At 51.1% G+C, this 13,271-nt stretch overlaps 1 protein-coding gene across 5 annotated transcripts in view; it reads left to right on the forward strand.

The window, feature by feature from the left end:
• Positions 1-13,271, forward strand: part of rptor (regulatory associated protein of MTOR, complex 1) — a 142,011-nt gene that overhangs the window by 101,992 nt on the left and 26,748 nt on the right. For all 5 annotated transcript variants that reach the window (XM_088928407.1, XM_088928404.1, XM_088928405.1 and 2 more), the window contains exons 22-25: positions 3,458-3,576; positions 9,516-9,619; positions 9,837-10,014; positions 10,287-10,397. In XM_088928407.1, coding sequence (XP_088784533.1) covers positions 3,458-3,576; positions 9,516-9,619; positions 9,837-10,014; positions 10,287-10,397 — 512 coding nt within the window. The remainder of the gene's footprint in view (positions 1-3,457; positions 3,577-9,515; positions 9,620-9,836; positions 10,015-10,286; positions 10,398-13,271) is intronic.

Consider the following 13,271-nt stretch of genomic DNA (forward strand, 5'->3'; position numbering starts at 1 on the left):
GCATTACTTTAAAGCTTTAAAAGCACCGCATTTCTAACACACAGGAATCAGGACAGGGATTCTGTCAGAATGAGACCCGGCAACCCTCTTAGCTACTGTTACGTGATGTTGGCGTAATCCTTGATAATCAAGGAGTCTATGGATTGCCGTAATCTTCACTGCCCTCTGTCACTAAACGCTCCGGCTCTCTGTCAGTGCACTGTGTACCAAGTCTTCCTCTGCTGATGAACGATATCCAGCACGGAGCCCCTCCGCAGTGATGGGCCTCGGCTCACAGCCTCAGCTGAAATTGCGCCTTGAAGTTTGGCTTTACTAGTGCCGAAGGCGAAGTATCTATCGCATGCTGTCCTGTATCCTCAGCATCGGTCGGATTCTAACTTATGTAAAAAAAGCTTTTGTAATGCAGAGCAAAAGAACATTGCTTCGTAATCTGAGATCTTTATAAACCTGGTATATCCCTCTGATTTATAGTAAATAACATCCTGGCCGTTTGCCCGTTTTCTGATTTTTTAATTCGACTAGGTTATAAAAATGAGAGTAAACACAATGAATCCTCATATTTCTACATCCAGTAGTTGCTGATATGCAATTGGAAATCATACCTAATACAGATGGTCAGTTCTGACTGTAAATACCGGGTGTACAATAAAGCTAGTCGGCCTATTTAAACAACTGCAGTGCGACCCAGGTGTACCAAATTCCATTGCCGACCTGGGATGTACATGTGTGTGATACCACTTACATCCAGAGGTTTTTGGGGCATATAATCTTGTGTGGGTTCTCCTAAAATAATGATCACGTTGTTTCTAAATGACCTTCACCTGGCTTGACCAATGTCTGACTGTACGTAAATTGCTGTACCAGCTGGGGGCTAAGGGTCATTGCAGAATGCCGATCAATAGGACAGTCCACAGCTCCTCTGTCCGTCGATGGAACTGTTGTGGGAAATTCTTCATCGGAGGAGCAGGACACAGTCTTGTGCAGATTCAGTTTTATTGCGCTCAGTAATGACATCAACACACGTTGGGTCTGCCCCGCAGAACAGATAACCTGCAAGGGTTTCCCAGCTGCTATATATAGTCAGCAGAAAGTTTGTTTCACAATCTGAGTGCTTGTCCTGTTCTTTGATATGTAATTACTTCATGTCCTACTCTGTCTTGCTCTAGGTTCTGTCGTATGATATGCAGCAGACATTGGTCTGGTTTATCCTGTTTGTGGGTGTTGTTCCTGTCGTTTATTATGTAGCGTTAAGCCACTGGGGCTGCTAAAGCAAGTCAGCTTTATGGCATCTTAGTGTAACTTTTGCTTGAGGCCAAGTTAACAGACCCCATCAACAGCTCTCACAATGTGCTTAAGTGGTGATACTTTGATGCTGGGTAGGTGCGATATATACATGTCCCACTTCAGAGCCAGGAGTCCAAATTAATTAGAATCTCCCATGCAATCCCAAAATGCATGCCCAGTACGCGATTGCAGCTTCTTAGTGTGCCAGAGGGACCCCTGTGTCCGCTGTGGGGTCATGCTTGATGCAGCAGTCACACGGGATCATCACGCCCTTTGCAGCGTGAGCTGTCAGGGATGCCTTTCTCAGGCTGCGAACACTGCAGTGTGTCTGGGCCCGGCTGCTTTTTCCACTGAGGTTTCATCGCTCTGTTAAGTGCAGGAGTGTAACCCCCCCCTCTCCCGAAAACAGCTGGGGTGGGGTTACATGTCCCCAGTTTCTAACAGGCGAGGGGGTGATGTTCTGCTATGTCTGGCAGGTGTGCTTTTCTTTTCCTGAGGACTGTCTGAATATGTCAGTGCACCTGATAGCAAAGGGTCTTAAACTGACAGGAAAAAAAAAAGTGCTACTTCTGTTTCCCTCTTTTTCAAGGTGAAAAGAACCAGGTGAGAAGAAAGTTTAACGAGAAGTTTACCTCCTCATCAGTTTCACACCCAGTCATTTCTTATAACGTTTTGAAACCGTGTTTCTCAAGATTAATGAATACTCCTTCTATCCTCATTAGAAATGAGAAGCATTTTATTTTGCAGAGCGTCGTACGATTATAGATTTTTATTCCCTGGTGTGTTTGGGGGGGGGGATCTGTGCAAAATGCCTGTTTAGGAAGTTGGGGAGTGGCCGGCCCCTTCGGGTTGCGAAGTTGCACGTCGTAGGCTGATACAGGACCCCTCGAGGAGGCTCCTGCCCCTCTGACCCTCGTGCCCCATGGAGTCATGTCTCCTTGGAAAAACAGAAAAGCACTCTCACGGGAAGGGTGGCTGGTGTTGCCCTGAGGGTCAACCAGCTCTGGTTTCGGGACACCAGCGCTCCCTGGCTCCCCCACTCCCAGCCCTGTCTGTCTGACTCTCCCCTGGCTGATCCCGACAGCGTGTGTGAGTGTGTTGCTCACGGGCGGCCCAGTTAAAGGCTGGCCGGTTGTGAAGCACAGCGGCCTTTTCCGCCTTTTTCTCTGTGTGTTCCGTGTGGAAAATGTTCCACTGAAAATAAACCAGCTGATCGATGTTTGTAAAGTCCCTGCCATTTCAGGTTTGAGGAGATTAAAACCGTCTGGGGCAGCCCCTCTTCTCGAGCGCCAGAGTAGTTTCCGGTTTGTGTTCCTCCTGAGAACTTTAATGTTGCATTAACGTCTAGGTCTCGGATCAGTTGCTCCATGCAGGTTTTCTGAGACCTTGCGGAGAACCTTGAACTTTAAGTGCTCACGTTGCCAGTTCTTCCGCTCACCTTGGGTCGTCCCTGGGGTGCTCAGTTATGAGCCGTGCTCCTCCACCACGCTGTGCGCGCGCTGAGCTGCAGTGAGAGATTTCGCAGAACGCTCTAAAAGGTGGATGTGGCAAAATCTGCAAAAGCAGCACTTCTCAATCTTTCTATGCTAGCCCCCCCATACCCCCCACCCCTGACACCAACCTCGCAGAACTCCCATCACTGTTCTGCAGTCACGTCTGTCAGTATGTGTGCAAGCTCCGTATGAAGAGAAGAGAGATCAGTAGTAATACAATGTCGGTTCTCTAATAGATCATTGCCCATAATAGTACAGCCAAGATTAGGGTGCTGCCGAATACCGCTTAGATGTGAGTGACTGATTGAGAGCTGTCATTGCTGTTGTGCTACACATGCTTGACGATCAGGAGATAAATACTCTCGCCACATGGCTCTTCCCCTGGGTCTGCCGCCTCCTCTCCTTACACTAGACATTAGTTTGCTGACAGTGTTCAGCTCACTTCAGTGATTTGCATGCATTCCTGTCACGGTCCAGCTTGGGGAGAGTTTGACACTGGCAGAGAGCAGAACAGAGTGTAAAACCCAGAAGCAGCTCGTCCTTGCTGTTCTTACACGCTGTTCTTCAATTTGTTTATTTTTTCCTAGTCAAAGGGGTGGCTTGGGATCCGTTACCAACATTTCAAGCCCTGAATGGAGCTCCAGCTCAGTGTCTTGTCCCTGTGTCTGTGTGTTGTGCAGGGGTGTCCTTCAACAGCGTCTACACGCAGATCTGGAGGGTGCTGCTTCACCTGGCTGCTGATCCCTTCCCTGAGGTGTCCGACCTGGCCATGAAGGTCCTCAACAGCATCGCCTACAAGGTGAGATCCTCCTTCACTGCCAGTAGGGCCGTGCTTCTCTCTCTTTGCTCCTTCTCTTCCTCTCTCCCCACCTCTCATTCCCTCTTTCCTTGCCTTGCTTGTCCCCCCCCCCCCCTCTTGTTCCCCTGTCCTTCCTTGTTTGTGTGTGCAGTGAGTGGACGGGTGCGCTCATCTCTCCCCGGCTGATTCCCCCATGTGTGTGTTTCCTCCTGCTGAGGAAAGGGTTAATTCCTCTTGCTAGCGTTTGATTTGATACCTCCTCCCCCTCTCCCGTGTGCTGCGGAGCAGGCCGGCTCCCCCAGCTCTTCTCTCACGTGACCCAAAGCATTTAGTTTTGTGCAAATGCGATTAAATCGAAATTGTTCCCTGAAGTCTGAGAAACACTGAAAGATGGTCATGAAATTCCAGTGCAGCTTAAGGAGGTAATAACTAAAGATTATATAAGTCCCGTCTCATCTCTCTTGTTGTCACAGCGGTTTCCCAAGTCCCCTGTGGCTACAGATCTTTTTTTTTACCGTTCCCTTTGTACCTCACTGCCCCTGCTGTGTCTGTGCCTGTGGCTTGGCGAGTTAGCAGGTGTGAGCCGTGCCTGTGTGCCGAGGTGCTCCGCCAGTTGCCGAGGCCCCGGCCTGTCCGGTTTTCCTGTAGCTTGTCTGTCCCAGAAGCCCGGAGTTGCGAGTGACTCAGTGTCCACAACATGCCTCTTGCACACGCCCCGCCGCCCACCTCGCCTTGTGCGCCGGATCTTAACACGGGCAGTTGGCGAAACGCGGGAGGCACACCAGCAGGAGATGTGCGAAAAGATTTTGGAGAGTTTTAGCCAGCAAATCCTGCTCCTCGTGACTCCAGTGCCTCTGCTGGATTTCTTTCCAGCCTGGCCCTCGGTTACATAATTGAACCTTCAACTGAACAAACGGCGTGAGAAATTGAAATTCTTTGAATGTCTCCAGCTCTTAAGCTGTGAGAGATTTTTTAAGTATTACATTTTGCGAGCGTCTTGAAATCTGCAGTTTCTTTTACAGCAGTTAAAAATGAAAATTTCAATTAAGCCAATTATGATTTCGATTAAAAGATCGATTAAATAACCGAGCTGGTGTAGGCTGGCAGATACTGCAGTCACGCGGGCCAGAGCAAAAACTGATTTTTTTTTCTGCACAGAGTAGGCTTCAACGTTAACGACAGCGTGAAAGATTTGCACCGGAGTCGACAACAGTCTAGGTTTATCACCAGTGAGGCAGAGGCCCTTCTTTCTACTGCATTGCAGTGAAACGAGCTGCACACCAAAATACACTGCTTCACTCTTTGTGTGCAATTAAGAGTGTGCAATTTGAATTCATTTTCAGTTAAAAAAAACCTATTTTCCGAGCTAAAGGGTCTTCTGTGTAGCCTGTTGCCTTCTCCTCAGCATTGCTTATCGTGCTCGTGTTTGTTCTCCATCCTGCCCTGCTCGGGGTGCTCTCTGTGCTTCTGACACGCTGCCTGCCTGAGAGCTCCTGAAGGGGTTCACACCCTTCCCGCCCCCCTCTCGACGTGAGACGGGCTGTGAATTCTTCCTCTCGCACTGGAGGAGAGTCAGCGGGGAGCAGGGAGTAAACCGAGCGTGTGCAGACTGGGCAGCACGAGGGAAGCCTCTTGTTAAAATTCAGCTCGCCTCACCTCAGTCACTCGGCTTCCTTCACGCCGCAGTTTTCCCTTCAGAAGAAAGGGGGGTGCGGGGGAGCAGCGCCCCCTGTCTCAGAACACGGGGCTCCTCTTCAGATAGCGAGGGCATGGAGGAGACAGCTCAGACTCCGACGAGAGAGGAGGCATAAGAATGGAGGCGTGTTTGCAGCGGGGGTGGGGGGGGGGCGCTTTTGAAAAGCTGAAGTCAATCTTGGTATCTAGACCGAGGCTTTTTCAAGATGGAGTGATCTTTTAATAAGGGTGCCCTTTACGAGAAGTAGAACTGGGTCTCTTGACAAGAGCGTGTTTTTTTTCCCCCCCGTCAGCGCCGCGCTGTCCTTTCGGCGTCGCACAGCATTCGAGACACAAGACTCTTATGTGATAAAAGCTGGTGTCAACAGTGCACTGAAGAGGCAGCCTTAATTAACAGCGCTCAAAAAGGGCCTGTATTGGAGCACTTCGCCCCACCCAGGCTTTCAGTGGTCATACAGAAAGGCACAATGATACTAGGTCATAGCCCCAAAAAAAAGAAAACTAATTACTTTCTGATCCCGGCATCAATAAAGGCTGCTTTTAATTCAGTACCTTTTCACTGGGCTTTGTTATATAGCTCTTATTGGGAAAATAATTTCTTTTCATGCATCCAGGAAGGCTGAGTCAGGAAGCTGTCGTTATTGTCAACGTACGAGTGAGGAACGAGATCTGCTCTCAGCCAGAAGCAGAACCCTTTGGCTGCCGCCTGAGCCGCGGGGCTTTGTTCTGCCTTTGGTTTGGCGTCACTGCATTCGGAGTAAGAACGTGGCTAATGTCCCCTTGCTGAGAAGCGTTTAATCATCTGTGACAGGGGAGAGAGAATATCTTTTGTTAGTTTGTCTGGTAAAGTTCTGACGGATGGGTAGATGGTTAGGAAGATAGATTCTGTTTCTTAGTTGACTATCTTAATAGTCGCGGAATAAATCAGGCTTTGACTTGGTGCGAGCAAGGCATTCTGTCCCGTGCTTCGCTGCCAGTGCTGACTTGCGCTCCCAGCGGTTTCCGCTGCTGATCTGCTGCCGTTCGCTCTCTTCTTGTTTCTTCTTCTTCTCTCTATTTTTCTCCCCTGCCTTGTTCCCTCTGTCTCTCCTCCTGTCCCTCCCTTTCCTCTGCTTACTTTCCCCTCCTCGACCTCTCACTCTCTCTGCCCTGGTCAATGGACATATCGAACCCAGAACCATGGGGGGTTGGCAGGGTGCTCGGAAAGGATGTTTTTTCCTGGGGTCCCGGTGCGTGGAGCAGCTGTGATCACTTTCCTAAGAAGTCTGGGCTGCCTGCCAGGCCCTGGAAGGTCATCAGCCACCCTGTAACAAGATGACCTGATACAAATATTCAAAATCCCCAAGGATGACAGAGACGATCTAGCGGACTTCTTCCGAAAGAGCAACTGAAGCATGGCGGGGCACGGGGTGAAAGAGGGTGGAAGTGCATTTAGAAATGGGAGCAGGACGCACTTCTTTACGCAAAGGGTGGTGGGGGTCTGGAACAAGCTGTCCGTGCCTGTGATCTTATTTCACCCGTTAAACGGTGTAAAAAAGAAAACAATACTCTCTGCTGGACAGAACCTTCCACAGAAGCAGGGATCCAGGATTTCATCAGGTTTTGGGCAGTGGGCTTGAGACGGACTGCTTTGAACATTCAGACACTAGCTTCTGCTGTGAGCCGTGCATACCTGTGCTCTTGCTCTGCCTGCTCACAAGACTGGGAGGTCGCTTAAGCCCTCGTGCTGATCAGCCTCTGGGCGAGGTTGAAAGCACATTTGTTTTACTACCCTATATAAATGAAGAGATGGAGAAATGCTCCTCTGAAGCATCGTTAAGAAATGGTGTAAATCATGCCACCTTGGAGAAGGGGGTGGGCAGGGGTGATAAATAAAGGGAGAGAGACTCTGGCTCGCGCCACAGTGGAGTGGGTCTTTAGCTTGGCATCATTTACGAGCTACAAGGCAACTGACACGTACTTTCCCCCCGTCTGCATCCACCCTTTCATTAGAAATTAGGCAGCACATCAAGAAATAACTTAATCTCGCTGTTAGTAGATGCCACAAACATTCCTTTTTAATGGCCTGGTTTAAATCTGCAGCAGCAGTAATTGTCTCTCGTTTCTCTGCCTGGGGATGCTGCTCGCTCTGCCGACGAGCAGGGAGAGGAACTTTGATAGTTTCAGATGTCTTTAGCAGCGCGCGGTGTGGAGAAGTGAATGCAAAGCAGGAAGTCTGCAGGGAGCCTAAGGTTGAGGATGGCCCCGGTCACGTGCTTCTGTGGCGTGTCGGGACGGCGGTTGCGTCCAAGGTCAGCGCGGAGGCGAGGCGGCGGCGTTCCTCTGCAAAGGTGCTGATCCAAGGGGCGCTGGCTGGCGAGCCCATGTGGCGCAAATAAATGAGCACCCTTCCAGAAGTGATGGAACGTTGAGCTGGTTTCAAAGAAGAAGAGAACTTTTATTTTCATGCCTATGTCTATCGTCTTGAAAGGAAAGAAGTTTTTCGTTTGCGCGGAGGAATTCGTTACTTAAAGGGCGAGAACGAGGGTGGAGGAAAAAAGATTCAGTGACAGGCTGGTTTCAGAAATAGATGAAAGACTTTTTTTTCTGGGGGGGGGGTCTGTCTTTTAGTATTGGCATGCATTTATGTTTTAATGGCTGTTTGCATGATTTCGCATTGCATTTACCTCTTTATTAACCTCTTTTCTCTGCTTTCCCAACCCCCTGAAGAGAGCATCCATTCAACTTAAGGGTACTGGAGACGCTGTTGGGGTTCAGCTCCTAGCACCCCTCTGTCTATTAGCGCTGCCGTGATTCAGCGTGATCGATCCCTTCGGTGAATCATAAAACGAATCAGATGCAATGCAGCATGAGCTCTTAATGTTTTGGATGCTGTCAAGAGTAGAAACCCGCAGTTTGAGGGATGCAAACAAAAGACTTTCAAGCTCACCTCCGCAAAAAGAACAATTTTTAGTCAAATATTTTTAATGAACTGTTGTCTTATGGAAAAATGATTTGTTTTTCCTGCAGGGCAGGTGATATTATGTTTTTTCTTCAACAGAGGCAACAAGTTTGCATGAGTTGTTTAAAAAGAGAGTTGTTCTTTTTGTGTTGTGTTTTTGTGCCCATCTGCTCTGTTCCAAAGTGTGGAAAGTTGTGGGACGAGCACTGCTCAGCATTTGCACGATATGTGACACCCCCCTGACTTTCCTGTGGTTCCGGGTGCTCGGCGAGGTGCAGAGCCCTCGGGCTGTCGTGAAACTGAAAACAGGCTGTTGGTGCCGGAGCTGCAGAGGTGACACCTACAGCAAGAGCAGCACCCGCCCCCACCCGCCTACGGGCGCCGAGTCCTCGGCTTCGTGGGACGGAGCAAACCACACGGCTTCATTCCTCTACTTGTTTATTTTCTCAAACCCCTGCAGATGTGCTGGGTTTTTTTTCTGTCATACGACCATAAGAACGGTTACAAATGCAAAGAAGGCCTTTGTCCCATGTTGCCCTTTGGTAGTTAGAAGCTATTTTACTTCCCGATTGCATCTTTATTAGTATATGAGGGTGCTGCTGCCTGTAACTTCCTTACTCCTCATCCTCTTTCTACTGATCTCTCTCAGCAAAATAATTAGAGCACAAATTAATGAGACAGTGACAGTACACCCATTATTACTGGAAGCTGTGGTGAAATGGGTACATCTTGCAGTATTTGGATACTGAACGTACATTAGAAAAATATGTTGTCCAATGTCCAGGGGACCAAAATCACAGTCAGACCATCTATAGTCAGATATTCTGACTCAACATGAGACATCCAAATAAGAAAATCTTTCCAGTGTTAGTAGGTGTGCAGATGAGATGAGTGCAAATAATTGTGAAATTATCACAGCTCTGTGCTGGAACACAGGAATCATAGTCACATCTCAGCAGGGAACTTAAAAGTCAAACGTGCCTCTCTCCAGACCATCACCATCACAAACAAGACTGTGTCCCATTCTTCCTTCCAGGCAATATAGATATTTTTCTGATGTGGGAGAACTGCAGTCTACTCTCAGTTTTGTTACTGACCAGTTCCTTAAATGGTGCAAAAAAATCATAACGCACCTCCCCGGTCTGTGCCCGTCCGTCAGGCTGCGTGCAGCAGGTTGAGACTGCCAGCCCTGGCGTGGATCCAGACCAGGCCCAGCCTTCCAGAGAATCCGTTTCTCCTGCTCTCTGCCTGTCCAGGTCTCCCCGCTCACTGTGCCCCCCCTCTCTGTCTGTGTTCTCTTCAGGCCACAATGAACGCTCGCCCCCAGAGGATCCTGGACTCGGGGTCCCTCACCCAGTCTGCCCCCGCCAGCCCCACCAGCAAAGGTGCCCATATTCACCAGGCCGGGTAAGCCCACCTGCCTCCCACCCCTGCAGGGGTTCGATACCTTCTCTCCGACACCAGTGCTGCTGCAGAGAGGCGAGGGGTGGCATGGCAGAGGCGTGGTGTGGTTGGAGTTGCCGTGTGGCTGAATGGGATATTACACGCGTGCCCAGTGAGATACGCAGAGCTGTGTGCCTGAGGCCTCGTCGTTACCCTTTTCCCCCTTCTCTCACTCTTCCAGTGGCTCCCCGCCCATGCCCAGCACCAGCAGCTCCAGCCTGACCAACGAGGTGCCCAAGCCGCCAGCCAGGGACCTGCCGCCCGCCCGGCCGCCGTACACCCCCACGCTGGGCGGCCAGGCACCGCACTCGCACCAGTTCCCGCGCACACGCAAGATGTTCGACAAGGGGCCGGACCAGGTATCGCCCTGCCCCCATGTGCCCGCCGAGCGCGTGCTGCCCGCTGCGCGGCAGTGCCCCTCCATTCCCCCGGGGAGTACTGTGTGAAAGCCGTGTTAGAGGTCAGATGCTGTAGCCCAGGTGTGGTGTTTGCCCACTGTAAGCCAGGTGCAGTCAGCCGACAGCTTTGTTGATTGTGAGTTTGTGTCCTCTCTGGGGCCCGTTGCTGTGCTGCACTAACCCCGGTGCTCTGTGTCTGTGTGTGTGTGTTCGTGTGTGTGCACACGTTGCAGACGGCCGATGACGCCGACGAGCCGGGGGGCCACCGGAACCTCATCAGCGCCGCCCTGCAGACCGGCCTGTGCGACTGGAGCGCCAAGTACTTCGCCCAGCCCGTCATGAAGGTGGGCTCCCCTCTCCAGCCCTCTCCTCCCCCTGCCCCCGCCCGAGTCGAGCTCGGCCCGCTCTGCAGGCGTGACCAATGGGCAGCGGTGCCGCAGAGCGCGGCAGCGGTGAACAGCGAATTGTAATTAGAACCTATAAAGAAACCAACTAACAGGACAGTGACGAATTAATTCAGTTACATCAGATGTTTTGCCAGCGGGAGAAAAGAAAATAATACATAAATCATATGCATAACATTAATAGTTGTTTCTTTCTCCGTGCTGGAATGTAAATGGGCTCTGCACTGCACAGATCATTCTCCACCCTTCTCCTTTCGTTTCCCATCCCTATAACTGATTCCCTCTCTCGCACACATTGTCTCAGTTTCTCTTTCTCTGTTTTTCTTGTGTCACTCAGTTCTTTATGCCTCTGTCCCTCCTGTCTGTTTCATGCCTTTCACTCTTCTCTCCTCTTTTTCCTTTACCAGCGAGGCTCTTGTCCCTCCTTCCACACTCTCGCCTCTGTCCTTCCTGTCTACAACTTGTCCTCTGTGTTTCTCTCTGTCTTGTCCTCCTTCCTGCCATCTGCCCTCATGTCTCTCCGGCCCCAGTCGCAGGGTCATCAGTGCTCTGTCTGCGCTGCAGTCTAGGGGTTCCCCCTGGCTGTGAGCGGCCCCAGTCACAGGGTCATCAGTGCTCTGTCCGTGCTGCAGTCTAGGGGTTCCCCCTGCCTGTGAGCGGCCCCAGTCACAGGGTCATCAGTGCTCCGTCTGCCCTGCAGTCTAGGGGTTCCTCCTGCCTGTGAGCGGCCCCAGTCACAGGGTCATCAGTGCTCCGTCTGCGCTGCAGTCTAGGCGTTCCCCCTGCCTGTGAGTGGCGTGGTCCTTACCCCTTCTATGACCGCCGGCTGTTCCACCTCAGCTGCATGGTTCCATCATGGGGCACAGGGGGAGGCAGTGGACTCTGTCCAGGCCCCCCAGTCGGCGCTCGCGCGGCTGCCGTGCGGTGCTCCTGACAGGAGCTTTTCCCTTTGGATTTTGCGGTTCCCAGGTCCGCACGTAGACATGGTCCCAAGACAGCAGAGTATTTTGGAATTAATTCCAAAACATGCTGCAAAGAAGGAATGGAGTGTTGGCTTGTATATACAGAACTAGAGCCCTGCGGCTGAAACACACCGTCGCCGGAATCTCATTTCCTGCCCTGGGTCAGAGATGTACAAAATTGAAAAGCAGACATCCGGCGAAAACTTCCAGCTACAGAACCGGCAGCCTCGGCGGGATGCGCAGCTGCTCCAGAGCCGTCGCCCTTCCCTGTGTCGCAGGAACGCAGGCCCCTGTGCCCGTGTACTGGGCAGGCGGAACTCGAGAGTCATCCTGCAGGCGGCCCAGCCACTGATCTTCAGCCGTCATCCCCAGGGCCCAGGGCACTGTGGGTAACTGACGGCGCTGTACTTGCATGTGAGCAGTCTCAGCTTGTACAAGGGCTTTCATGCTTGCGGTGCTTTGACAAGAAATACACGGAAGGTCCTCTTGTTAAATGCTGCCTTCGCAGGTACAGCAGAGACCTCAGTGCGCTCAGGGCAGAAGTGCACGTGTGCCTGAGAGGCAGGAGTAATAATTGAAAAACCCTGATGGCTTTTCGCGTTTCCCTACTATCCCTACTATGCGGGTGCTTAATTGGGCCGAAGTCCGTCTGTCAGCTGTGGTTAAACCTTATCGGCTCCAGCCAGCTGTAGCTCCTTTGTCAAAACCTTACAGGCTGACGGAGAGTCATAATTCTCCGCTGTTCACTCTCTCAAATGAAGCACAGCCCCTTTACTATGCTTTTAAAATTCTTTTTTTTTCCCCCCAACGTGGCATAATGTGAAATTTGCATTGCTCCCTGTAGTCTGCACATCCGCTGTAATTGACGACCAGGCTGAGGCATTAATAATTTACCGCTCGGCCCCGCTTCATTATCAGCTGTGACGCACTCCGAGTTGGAGTGAAGTGTTATCGCTTTGTTAAAGAGTTTTAATTCATGCCGGCTGCGTCCTCCTGCTCTTCCTGGGCCGAAGGGCTGCTCTTTGTGGCTTGGGCTGGCTGCGTCCCGCCAGTGAGGTGCAGCGGCGACAGCGGAGAAGTGTGGGATGATCTCTCCCCGTGTCCTGCTTGTTTTCCCGTAAATCCGACTGGATCTTAACATGACCTCTCAGAGGAGCCTCAGGGGCAGCAGCACAATCCCAGGGATTGTGATAAATAGCCTCCTTGAGTTAATTACACCTAATGGGTGAACTGTTTTTTAAAAGCTCACTTACATTGGGGGGGAAAAAGAACAGATTTTATTTTTGGAGTCCCTCTTGTTCCTGCCATGCTCTTTTTCTGAAGGGGTGCCAGTTGGCTTGTGTCCGTGTGTGATGCTGTGACACCGGCTGCTCTGCTTTTCTCGGTCGTCATTGTTTGCCGCCTCAAGATGCCTTCCAGATGAGCGCGCCTGGTCTGGAGGTCTTCCTCCGAGGCCCCGGCTGACATACATCTACGTGCCGGAGGGCGGCTGGTGACGCACAAAGCTGGAGATCAGCTTGTCCAGGAGTTATACCTACCTGACCTTTTTCTGTGCAGCTCTGGTCTGCGATTGGAGCTCTCGTGTCTCTCTTGACACCCATCGGAATTTATTTTCCAGATTTTCTCTGCGTTAATTATTCAGCCTCTTCTAAGCAGTTTCTCTCACTCCCATACACAAAAATAAGTGCGACCCCCACCCCACCCCGCTCCCTCAGACACACACACATACTTGAATGAGATTGCAGCAGCTATATCACTCTGCAACTCACCACTGGCAGCCCACTGAAGCTCAGCAGGTGTGAGCCTGGTCAGTACCTGGAGGGGAGACTCCTGGGAAACACTAAGGTTGCTG

The sequence above is a fragment of the Atractosteus spatula genome, chromosome 11 (assembly GCF_055471065.1).
Source record: "Atractosteus spatula isolate fAtrSpa1 chromosome 11, fAtrSpa1.hap1, whole genome shotgun sequence".
Taxonomy (NCBI): Eukaryota; Metazoa; Chordata; class Actinopteri; order Semionotiformes; family Lepisosteidae; genus Atractosteus; species Atractosteus spatula.